Source organism: Hermetia illucens, chromosome 3 (assembly GCF_905115235.1).
Source record: "Hermetia illucens chromosome 3, iHerIll2.2.curated.20191125, whole genome shotgun sequence".
Taxonomy (NCBI): domain Eukaryota; kingdom Metazoa; phylum Arthropoda; class Insecta; order Diptera; family Stratiomyidae; genus Hermetia; species Hermetia illucens.
Genome location: NC_051851.1, coordinates 40,358,188 through 40,371,150, shown reverse-complemented (window position 1 = coordinate 40,371,150; position 12,963 = coordinate 40,358,188). Strand labels below are relative to the sequence as shown.

General features: G+C 41.1%; 1 protein-coding gene across 1 annotated transcript in view; it reads left to right on the top strand.

Annotated features, from left to right (window-relative positions):
• Positions 1 to 4,448, top strand: part of LOC119652517 (sodium-independent sulfate anion transporter-like) — a 49,108-nt gene extending 44,660 nt beyond the window's left edge. Inside the window, exons 6-7 of the mRNA XM_038056713.1 lie at positions 22 to 308; positions 3,919 to 4,448. Of these exons, the coding sequence (XP_037912641.1) occupies positions 22 to 308; positions 3,919 to 4,326 (695 nt within the window). The 3' untranslated portion in view covers positions 4,327 to 4,448. The remainder of the gene's footprint in view (positions 1 to 21; positions 309 to 3,918) is intronic.
• The last annotated feature ends 8,515 nt before the right edge of the window (positions 4,449 to 12,963 follow it).

The following is a 12,963-nucleotide window of genomic DNA, read 5'->3' as shown; positions in this document are numbered from 1 at the left end:
TCACCTTTTTTCTCTCCTCAGGTATCCTTGTCATCCTTGCTCTGAGTTTGCTTACGCCTTATTTCCACTACATACCGGAAAGCTGTCTGGCAGCTATTCTGATGTGTGCAATTGTTACTCTTATTGATTTCAAACTTCCAATCCAGCTTTGGCGGGACAGCAAAAGGGATCTGTTCACATGGATATCATGCTTCGCAGTTTGTGTATTCTTCGGCGTTGAGGTTGGTCTCTTCTTCGGAATTGCCATAACAGCTGCGCATTTGTTGTTCTTGTGGGCAAGACCAGAAATCACCGTCAGGCTTGAAGAGGTAAATGATAATGAAAATGTAAATTCAGTAGAATCACCACCGTACCTATGCAAAAAATGGGCATCAACATTTTTCAAAGTCTGTGCATATTTATTCGTTTATACACCATATATGTATTATGTAGGCGAGAACCCTTACCTATTTGAGATATAAATATTCACTGCGTATCAAACAAAGCCTTTTTCAAATCAGTTCACTATCTAGCCTTTTGCCACACGCAATTTATTACTAAGCGGTTCCACCTGTTGATAAAGGTAGAGGTATTGGAACTAAGAAACACCAAATATACTCTGTATGACATCATTTTGTGTCAAATTTAAAGGGAAGTCTCCAGGCATGCAAAAAGGAGGTGTGAAAATTCTTTCATTTTTTTTTAATCTAACCATGTGGCAGCCCAAATAATAGTTCCCGATTAATACTTTTTGAAAAACTATCTCAGTATTGACGCTAGTTTTATAGGAAGTGGTGGAGGATGAAAGGAGCACCCTTTCTTAGGAATCGTTATGGTGTTCTTATATGACATCTGGATCTCAAAATATCCATATTCTGATATCTGCTCAATTAAAATTAATAGAAATTTCTTCGGCTGACTTAGTGGTTAGAGCGCTACGCTGGCACATCGGACCGGCCGCCACACGAGGTGCCCAAAACAACAAAACAACAAAATGATATTATATGATATTATATCATATTATATTATATATATTATATTCTATACGATATATAGAAAGTTGTTTTCAAAGTTTATTTAATTACAGGAACTGTCATGACTTAATCTAAGTTACCGATGACCCTTAGACTATCCTGGGTGGCCGGAGAAGACCAAAGGTGAAAACTATCCCAAAAACTTATAAATTTCTCAAAGTTGACCACTTGCACGGTCAAAAGTACCATCAACTCACACTTGTTCGCTTCTCCAGTCCTCACGTGCCATTTAAAAAAATTGTACGCGTCCGTATACCGATAGCTGCCAATCAGACAAACCTGAGACATCGAAACAAATCCTCAATGGGTGCTTCTTCCGCCTCAGTTGTTCATAAGGCCTTGGTTTCCTCAGGGTACTTCATTGGAGGATCCCCCTTTATTACTGTAAGCTTTGCGGGCTCCCCCTCAAATAAAAGGAATTTATTTGATTATCATTAAAGAAAATGTAAAGGCATCAAAAAAATTCAAGCAGAAGCAACAAAATACTCAATTTGCGGCTCACTGCTTCAAGTTAGACCTCAGATTGGTGGTCAACGTCTGTATGTCTAAACCTATATTCGAGGCGTTCCCTAATTAATTAAATTATAATCTCCAATAATGAATTTATGGGATAACCCTAATATTTATGGGATAACCCTAATATTGTTTTGGCGCGTTTTTATTTTAATGGTCGCATGAGGTTTTTGGGAGGTTATGCGAGGCAGTTTTTAAGAGTACCTCGGCCCTGTCGAAGGAGAATTGATGCCCCGATACTAATTTGTGCTGAAGCGGTTGTGTTTTACATCACTTTCGTGCTCCTTAATCCGTTGTTTTATGGTACTACCTGTCTCCCCTATGTAGGCTTTTCGGTAGGGGCAAGGAATTTTATATATCCCTGGTGTGTGAAGCGGCGCTTTTTTTTCCTTCGGAATTTTAAGCATTTGCCCTATTTTGGCCGAGGGCTTGAGGGTGGTGCAGATTTTGTGTTTCCTGCGGATTCTCCCGATTTGCTACGTGCCTTTTATGTAGGGCAATGCCGCGACTGCTTTTGGTTCGACTTCGTTCTGTGAATGCGTCTTCACTTTGGGAATCCTCTGTTTCTTAATACTCCGATTTATTTGCCTGGATGTATATCCGGTTTTCTGAATACATTATGGCCCAGAGTATTGTCTGGTTTCTTGCATACCAACACGTCAAGAAAGGGTAGCTTTCCATTTTGTTCTTTTCCCAGGAAAATTCTGAAGTTTGCGTGCAGCCCGTTCACGTATACCAAGAATTAATGAAGTTTCTCATGTCCATGCGGCCAACTTAAGAAAACCTCATCGGCATATCTGAGCCAGACTGATGGTTTGTGCGAGACCTCGTTTAACGCTATGGACTCAAAGATATTGGCAATGATGGACAAGATGGGGGATCCCATAGCAGTTCCGGATATTTGTTCGTAGGATTGATTGTTGATCGAAAAGTACTTACTGGTAAAATAATGTCATGGATGAGATGTACTGGCAAGTTCGGTATCTTTTTGATAATCTAAATGGTTTCCGAGATGGGCACCTTCATAAATAAGGATCCGACGTCGAAACTGGTTGGCTAAATCGTTCAATTTCTGGTTTTGTTTATGAAGTCAAACGAGTTCTGAAGGTGATTAATTCCACTGAATGGAGTTAATTGTTCTGTTAAGTAGCCACCCAATTTATATGTTGGAGAATCGATAGCGCTTACAATCGGTCTGAGTGGGACGATTTGTTTATGGGATTTGGACAGGCCATATAATCGTGGGGTCATTGAATTCCCTGGGGTGGAGAGGGGCCTTATTCAGGATTACTGATTTGTTTGCTTTGTTGGCTGGAAGGCTGATGATGTTGAGGTTTCAGTTTAATTCCTGCAGTGAAATTCTGGTTTCGTTAGGTTGAATTTTGGAATGTTGCTTCTGGAAAATATGTTAGCTATTCTTCTTCATCAATAGCTTTTTCGGACGGGAGTGAGTATATTGTTGATTTGACTGGGCTGGCAAAGTTGTATCCTTTCGATGGAGCTCTTGTCAGCATGTCGTCAATGTTTTGATTTGACAAATTTTTGACTTTGAACGTAAGACTTTTTGTTCCTGGTGACAGTGATAATTTGTCGAATTTCCTTTTCTGTATCTCAGTAGATTGTACATGAGCCTGGCCTGCTTGTTCGACTGAAATATAGTCATGTATGGTTGTAGTGTGGTACTTTCCAAAGCCGGTGTACGTTTTAACTTCAGTTATAAAATGGACGGAGGGGGGAGTTTAGGGGCTGGAAACTGGCCACTTATTTGATAGGGCCATTTTCGGAAACTACCCAACTGAAAAATCTAAAAAAATCACGATGTTACCCTTATATGGTGTCCCATATAAGGGTAAGTTTGCATCCACTTGATGTCGGACCGGACCAAATGGGAAGCAGCTTACTCCCCCTTTTGATTGATGCGGACTTAGGACCCCTCCATCCTTAAACAAAATAATAATAATATGTTACTAAATTTTTTGAAAATTGAATGAAGACCCCTCACAAATTCACTCTAGAATCATAATAATATGGGTTATGGTATAAAGTTTGGTGGAAAACGTACTAACTAACAGATGTTACTAGTTATGGTAGGTCAAATTTATTGCTATTGTGTAAATCTCCTGCAGTCTTAGACTGCGGATATCAGAATTCCATTAAAGCGATTAGGCTGACATACTAAATGCATAAACATTACGAACTATGTACAAATGGGGCCGAAATCTTCACAAATATATAAGAAATACACAAAGCCTTTCATACCTGAAGCGCTCAGCTTCCGGTTTCCCGACTTTTTCGTCTAACTTTTCTTTAACAAGCAGTAAACAAACTTGTTTTACCTCATAGATTTAGCTTGTAATTCAATTTTAATTATCTATAATATTTCTATTTGCAGATGGACGGTTTGCAATTCATTAAAGTTTTCCCAAACAATGGATTATACTTTCCTGGAGTCGATTACTTACGGGAGCGAACATTAAAAGCATGCATAGAAGCTGACTTTCAAGTTCCAGTCGTGATTGATTGCAGGAAAATTACTGGCTTAGACTTTAGCGCTGCTCAAGGTATTTCGAAATTAGGCGGTGACCTAGACGAGGGCACTCGAGGTCAAGCTCTTATATTATATCAACTTTCCTTGCCATTCCAAAAACTAATCGATACTGGAAATAACATCCTTTTTTGCGAAACTGAAGAAACCTTAAGAGAGTTCCTCACACAAGAAGGTTTAAGAAATGGCATCATCAGTCTTAAAGACCACGTAAGAGCATCGATCGATTTAGGATATAAGGTCGACTTAGTCTAGGTTAATTATTGATACAAGCTGTAGAAATAAATATATTTAATTTGTTTATATTGTAATATTTGCATTGGTTTAAGAAATTACTTGGTTTATGTTCAAGCCAGGATTATAAATATTACATTTCGAGAGAGTTGGTATTTCTAAGTTGATGTAGTCAGCATTACTTTTATGGGGGGGCTGTACCATATTTACACTGGAACGTCATTTGCATCTTCTATCATCATCAACTATGGGGATTGACGGAAGCGTTTACCTGAGGGCAAAATGTTACAAATAAATTAAAATAAATTGCAGAGTGCAAGCGGGAATTTCGTTTTAAATAAAAAATATATAAATAACATTTGGTGAAAATGCGATAGAATATGACTCCAGTAAATAGTAGCACTTGACAAATTTTCCGATATAAAGAATATGCCATAGTTACCGCAAGGAGAGAAATCAGCAATAAATCGCGAGGAGGATAACATGTAATATATGCTTGTCTATCATTAACGCAACAAGCAAATGTCATCAGCTTAGTCGCAGTGTTTGTACCGCTCTACATCTTCCAAAGAACGTCACTAATAACAAGAAGGAACAATATCGGCGACAAGATTCAACCTTGGTGGCGACCGCATCGTACTTCAAATTCTTTGAGATTTTACTTCGATGCAGTCCCCAACATTTTATTAGACTTCGCCAAATCAATGCTGAGCAGATGAACCACACATCTGAACTCCACACTCTCTAATGATTCGTAGATGTGGTTAGCGCCGGAGTATCAAGTAAGGAACTAACCTGCTTTTTGTCGGTCTAACTCTCGAGCCGCCCCTTGATACGTTCCAGGATAATTTTACCAACTACTTTAGCGACGACAGTGAGCAAACATATACCCCTCTAGCTGTCTCAGGGGTTGTTAGCAATAGTTCCACGGGAAGATCGTCAAGCCCAGCGGCCCTGCGTTGCATTGTTAACAGAAGATTTAATTTCTATTTGTAGGAGTAGTCCGTATCCGCATGTTCCGCTCGCAAATCATTTTATTCATAAGAAGTAGAATTTCACCGAATGTTATACGGTTGAGAACCAAAATGAAGTGTGCTGCACTGGACTTTCCCAGATTCATCACGGAAGCAGAGCGGCTTTCAAACTAGAAACACCCAGTTAGTCATGTTGGGATTTTTCTGAGTATCTAACTCCTCTAGAATTGCAACGCCAGTATTTTGATGATAATTCAGTAATCTTTTTCAAGTGAATACTATAAAATGCATCTTTGATTTAGTAGCAGTTGGCCTCCACCACTGGTTCGTTCTGATATTGGTAAAGTTTAGCGGTAAAATTGTATGGCTTACCTCAACTGACTTCAACTAAAATTTCACGGTTTGTCTAGATACACTTATCATAATTAGGAAAAGTGTAAAGGGTCAAGCGCTTACACGTAGAATATATTGTGTCCCATCATTTCATGTATTTATCTGCCTGCCCAAACCAAATTATAAACGAACTCTATATATACAATATATTATGCCAGAGACGATGAAGCAAACAAACAGTCCAATTGGTAATATACATTATTTAAGTGTGGTCTTCGGACGCGAGAATGTACTGACAATGCCAAAAATGCACTGCTCCCTCGAGGTTTGATCCCAAACAAGGAGCTTCCACTTAAACTGTTCACACTACTGTCATACAAAAACGATTTGATTGAGTTGATGTGTACGTACCGTCAAAAGGTTATTGCCACTTTGGCTTACCTTAGTAGAACTCGAAGGACGCGATTTACTCCTTTGTTTTGCCCGAAAATCAATGCTTTGACCTTAGTAGATTGCATCGATTGCAGCTTTAATTAAATTATGGGTTCCAGTGCCATTGAATTTCTTCCTTGATTCTCAGGATTACCCCCTCGCTCAAAGTTTTATCGAGAGCGGTAATCCATTCGATCAAAATCTGCTTTTGCCGGTTAGTTGAAAATGGAGCGTGGCTAGTACACCAGATTCCATCGTTCACGGCCACATTTTAATTCGTATGACCATATAGTTCGAGGAAGATGGTATCATACCGTGCCTTCAAGAAGACAAGACAACTGCAAAAAGATTTATGCAAAGATTTTTGAACGCCCGTATTTTGTGCTAAACTTAAATATTATCACTTATTGGGATGATACTACCTCTAGTAATAATAATTATGTTTTATAAGTATAGTTCCTTATAATAAATGCCATATAATGTAAATATAAACCGTACTAAAATTTGTTTCCGTTAATTTGCTATATGTCATGTTAATTACATGTCAATTTTCACTCACATTTGCAAATAATTCATTTTGTGTAACACAAAACCTGAATAAAAGCGATTCACTGTCTGTCTATCACACGCACTTTTCTCCAAAATTGCTAAATCGATTCAAACGAAATTTGGTGGACATAAGGGAACTATAAAATCATTCGAATACAACGACGAACCCGGCAACGTCAACGGATTAACGATTTGCGCCTTTTCTCATGGAACGTGCGCTCCCTGTACAAACCGAATGCTGATGAGCAGCTAGCCGATACCCTGTCCCAATATAAGGCTGATGTAACAGCGTTGCAAGAGATAAGATGGACAGGGACCGGTTTCCTGGAGAAGAGCCGCTACACCATATATTATAGTGGCCATCCAGTAAACCATGTGCCCGGAGTAGGTTTCTTAGTCAACCAAAAAATGAAACCTGCTGTTATCGGCTCTGCAAATATAAGCGAAAGTCCATGCACTCTGCGTTTGCGAGGCAAGTTTAGAAATGGAAGCCTCATTAACGTTCACGCTTCTACAAAGGAGACTGCAGAGTTGGAGAAGGATACCTTCTATTAGACAGTTGAGCGGACCCTCGAGCCTACCCCGAGTATGATATCAAAAGCATACTTGGAGATTTCAACAGTCAAATAGGGACAGAGCCCGTATTCAGGCGATACGTTGGCTCCCATAGCCTACATAGGGATACCAAAGATAACGGAATGCGGATTAATCAATTAGCAGTGTCACACGAAATGGTTGTTGGAAGTACTGGGTTTTACGCAAAAACGCGGTCCACAAACATGCGTGGGCCTCTCCAAGCGGGACCACTTTCAACCAAATTAACCACGTCCTGATCGAACGCCACCACCACTCAGCTTTGATGAATGTTAGAACATATAGGGGGCTAATATAGACTCGGATCACTATCTCGTTGGCATGGTGCTCCGAGCACAAATAACAACACCACCCAGAATCCCCTCTGACAATCAGGTGAGAGTTAACACTGAAGCCATTCACAACACAGCCCTCCGCAACACCTATAAGAGGGAAATGGATGCCGCAATAACCGCAGTCAACAGATATCCTGGAGATGAAGCATCAACAAATGATCTTCATAACCACCTGAAGAACGTTATCATTGATACAGCTACAAAGATACTTGGCCCCAGCCTCAAAAAAAGTCGGAACGGCTGGTCTGACGATAAATGCAAGCTAGCTACGAAATGGAAGAATACCGCATACCAAGTAATGTTGCATTCTCAAAGAACGCGGGCACACGCAGAAGCTTATCACGAACTCGTTCGAGCGGAGAAACGACTTCACGGACGGAGAAAGGAAGCCTGAGAGAACCAACAAGTCTGTGAACTAGAAAAGTAAAGGGAGCAACTACACCAGGCGCGCAAGTTTTACAATCAGCAGGATGAAGCCTTACACACCTTGACGCTCATCCTGCCGAGATAAAGAGGGAAATCTAATTTCCGACAGAATGGGCATATTGGAGCGATGGGTTGAGTACTTCAGTGAACTACTGAACAACCAGAACATCGGCGAGTTGGACATCCCGCCAACTGAAGACGATGGACAAATACTGCCACCACCAAGTGTAGGAGAAACTGTCCGTGCAATTCATCGGCTCAGAAATCATAAGTCGGCAGCGGCCGATGGAATTACAGCCGAATTGGTTGAATATGGAGGCGACCAATTACACCAAGTGGTTCATCAACTTGTGCTCAAGGTATGGGACAGCGAATCAATGCCTGACAACTGGCAACCAGGCATAATCTGTCTCATACATAAAAAGGGGATATCACGCAATGCAGCAACTATAGAGGTATCACGTTGCTGAGTACCACCTACAAGATATTCTCCGCTAGCGTGCTAGGCCGCATAGCCCCATACGCCCAGAACATCATTGGCCCATACCAAAGAGGCTTCAATCCAGGCAAATCAGCAATAGATCAGATTTTCTCTCTGAGGCACCATCTATTCATCGACTTTAAAGCCGCTTATGATAGCATAGCCAGGGTAAAACTGTACACGCGATGAGAGAATTCGGTATCCCGACGAAACTAATAAGACTGATTAGGCTGACCCTGACCAATATGCGAGGCCAGATAAAAGCAGCAGGATCACTCTCCAGACCATTCAACATCAACAACGGTCTACGACAAGGGGATCCCCTATCATGTGCCCACTTTAACCTGGTACTCGAGAAAGTGATCCGCGATGCTGAGGTAAATGCGAGGTGTACTATCCTCTGTAAGTCCACCCAACCACTGGGCTATGCTGACGATATTGACATCATAAGAAGGACGACCCGAGACGATCTTGTGCTGCACATTAACGAAGGCAGGACAAAATTTATGGTGGCAACGTCAGCACCGAAAACCAACCAACCAACAAGATCAAACCGCACTAGTCAAACTAGTCAAAACCGATAGCAGCTATGATGATGAAATCCGCGCACGGTTGTGGTCAGCCAACAGAGCTTATTTCAGCTTACAAACACTTTTCCGCTCGAAATGCCTCACCACACGGTCAAAGCTCTTACTGTACAAGACAATGGTCTTGCCAGTCCTCCTGGATTCCTCGGAGACTTGGGTTCTTAGTAAGAAGAATTGCGAAAGGAAGAATCCTCCGAAGAATTTTTGGCCCCCTACATGAGGATGGACGATTCCGTAGCCTACATAACGACGAAATCTTTGAGCGATACCATTATGAAAATCATCAACTTTGGCTGGGCTGAGCATAGGTAACAACCGTTTCGTTTGGGGTTAGGGTGGTCCTGTGTCCACCGTCTCATCATGCCTGATACACTAATTTTGAGGATTTTCAGAACTTACTCCTTCCTCCCAGTGCACGGACCACTCTTTTTCTGGGCAAATAACTAACTTTCCAAAAAATTACTAACGGTTTCGTTGTGGTCGAGTTCAAAAAAGTCAATGCACTAGGAGAAAGGGATAAGTTGCTCCTCAAAATTACTGCGTTAGTTATTAAGTATATGGTGGACTCAGAACCATTCTATCCTCAAGAAAAAAGAGTTATTCGGTATACTCAGATTAGCTAGCTTAAACCAACATGTGGGGTTTTTGAATTAATATTATATATTCGGAGCCTTTGAGTAGACTCCAGGCCCAGAGAAAATTGTTTCTTTTCACTGGTTGGGTAAAGGTTACCTAATTATCAACGACTCATAAAACTGTATCGCAAATCTAAGAGCATGTCAAATATTGAATAATAAAATTTATCCAAGAAAAAGTTGCATTAGTTGGAATTTGTGGTTATTTTTTTTGAACGAACTGTACTTTTGATTGTTATCAAAAAACGTTTTGTTTGAGCAACAACTTACTTGAGATATGTTAATAGTAGCTAATAAAAGATTATACAGTATTGTTAAAGCGGATTGTTTTGCAAGAAGCGTGTTGATTATGTACGAGTATATACATATGTAGTATTGCGTTAATTCTCTTTAATTCCGGAAACAGACATTTTCCTACAGTTGTTTGTGACGAAACAGAGCCGTCACGAAGAAGGAAAGGCAAACAAGGAACTTTTTCATTTACTCATTTTATTTCATTCAATTAGGCATATCGAATCAAGAGCATAGGTTGCGATCCGTGAAAACCGCCCTTCGAAAAGATTTTAGGCGAAACTGTAAGAATGCATGGGTAGAATAACCAGAGAAAAAAGGATTCGTCAATTGAGAAGAGTCTATGTTTGAGAAATGAAAGGAAGAAGGAGCTACATACATAGCCAACTAATAGATACAAAACACATTTTCAAAATCAAAAATAAGTCCCGAGTCGTTGCGCACGGCAAACACGTAACAACTGATTGTATCCTTGCGATTAAATTAATGTAAATACGTTCTAAAAGCTTTTTCTATTTCTCTAGTACTCATTTTGGTGCGCATATACCAGTACTTCGGAAAGAACTGTAAGGCGGGCTTAACTTTATTTGAGTAGATATCGCAATGGAGGCGATTTCGAATTGTCCCCCGTGTTCCTCCCCTTTGCAGCCAATGTCAAAACTAATATTTGCTTCGAAAAATAATAATCAAGACCCTTCAATTTATACTGCACACGGCTATATTCGGTGAAAAAAAATGTTGCGTCCTTCCCTTATTAGGTTGCACTCCTCCTCTACTGTTCTACGCCATGTTTTCCTTTGACAACGTCTCGTCAGCCATTTTCGAAAAGTTGATTCGGCTGTATGGCGAACCCAGCAATGGAGTTGTCGACCCTCCTTAATGTGAGACCTATGCCCGCAGGTAACTGGTTTATGCACCTACAAAGTTCATCGTTCAAAATAGTATCAGGTCAGCGCACCCTGATGATTCTTCGCAAGAAAGGGCTGACGAAGATTTAGAACTTTTGAATAACAGCGGTGGACATTTTGCATGTGGTACTCACATATAGCAACACAGAAACGACATTAGCTCAGATCAGTCTCGACTTGAGCTTGGGATTGAGATAACTGTATTTTCAGATTTTAGACAATACAGTAAAAGCGAATCCAGTTCTGCTGAAGCATCCAGCAATATCCAGTTTTGTGCCGCCGTCGATTTTTAGATGTACAAATTCATCAATGCCTTCGATGCTGTGAGATTATTTCCCTTATACTTGATGAATCAGTCCGTACCCGCGTGTTACAGTGACTAGCCATGTCAAAAGGTGAAACTTCCAAGACATTATTACTGCATGAGGAAAAAACATTTGCAATGACGGCCTAAACTTTATCGAAATTGTCAGGAAAGCCACTCAAGGTATTTATCATCCGATAAGTAAGCTCCTTCTCTATTGCCGAACAACAATGGGATCATGTAAGCGGTCGGTATTAAACTTGGGGGATCCAAGCTCGCCAACAAAGAATCAGGTAATGATCCCTTTCAAAGACGTTGTCGACGCCCATTTTGATACGCATATTCAGAAAACAGCTCCTAAATTTACTGCTGATCACAACATAGACGATTTGGTTGCCAATAAGTCGAAACACAACTGACCTTGTGGTAGGTGCTGCACTTGAACTATTTGCCGCTAATGGTAAGACGGTGGAAGTTATAGAAATTCATAGGACTCTCACCTCAAGACGGTGTACCTGCAAGAAGATGCGGACACAATACGCACGTGAAAGTAAGCGGCCATCAAATAAGGATCTTGTGCTGTTTAGCACATCCAGAACAAAATTCCCGATATAATCAATCTGAATACCGAACATACCTTATGACAGACCCTCTGCTTGAATAATGTGTGGCAAGGGGGTAGAAACCTCAGCAATCCATAAAATACTCACTATTATCTTTGCGATTACCCACACCGTATTGCCCCATCATATTTCTGAGCAAGCTGCTGTCGGAGACCACCTTGGCACCTTGTCCCATAGAAAGCCTCTTTCCACTGTGTACATTCTTAAACCGAGCATTGTAAACAGTATCCTGTGCGAAACCAACTTCCAAACAAAGAGGGTACGTCTTATGGTTGTCGAATCAGCCTCCAGCAAGATCAATGGAAAAGCCCTCCTCCAATCTATAGCTTCGCTTTGACCCAATATGACCATCTTTACCTGATACACGGATAATGTTCCGTTAGTACGTTATGACTAGCATTTTACCCAAAAGCTCGAAGCTTTCGCCAATGCCTGTCTGCATCGTATCATCGGAGTGCGCTAGCCGAAGAACTTGGTCGGCGCACAGGGCCCCCCCCCTCGCACGGACTCTGATCGGAAGACGGAGGTGGCACACTTTAAAGAGGGGCAATAATTGCACCGCGGGCTACACCATGCAGTAGAATCCACGCTCTCAAGATGGTCGACGAGTGGGTTGACCCAAGGGCACTTGCAGGACAGTAGAGGAGGAGTGTGAGCGTCTCGGGAAGCACATTTCGCCTAATCGCGAATGATGGCGCGTAGGTCTGATTGACGCGCTATATCCCCACCAAGGGTTGAATGACAACCATATACATATATTATGACCAGCAGGGAGTACTTTGAATGAAACTCACGTTCGCGGCATTGTTCAGATTGCCTGACATTCCGGTGCACTATACACGGTTCTACTCAGACGATACTGGCGTCTCACAACAAAATTAATATCGAAAAACTGGTTCAAAAGTGGAATGATCGCTTCACGGTCTGAGTATAAATCTGAGTGAAACAAAGTTTTGACAACCGAACCAAATGGAACAGACATTATCGCTGTTAGTAGCAACGCAAGATTAGATGGGTGCCTTCATTAAATGATGAACACTCTGCAAGTGCTTCACGCATCAGTACAATCTGGATTAAATGGCGCTATCCAACTAGCATTCTTTGCAAAACATACATCACTGTCGTTTACATTGTGGCCTTCTATTTAATCCGCACTTTTATTACAAATGCTACCTAGTGGCGTTTC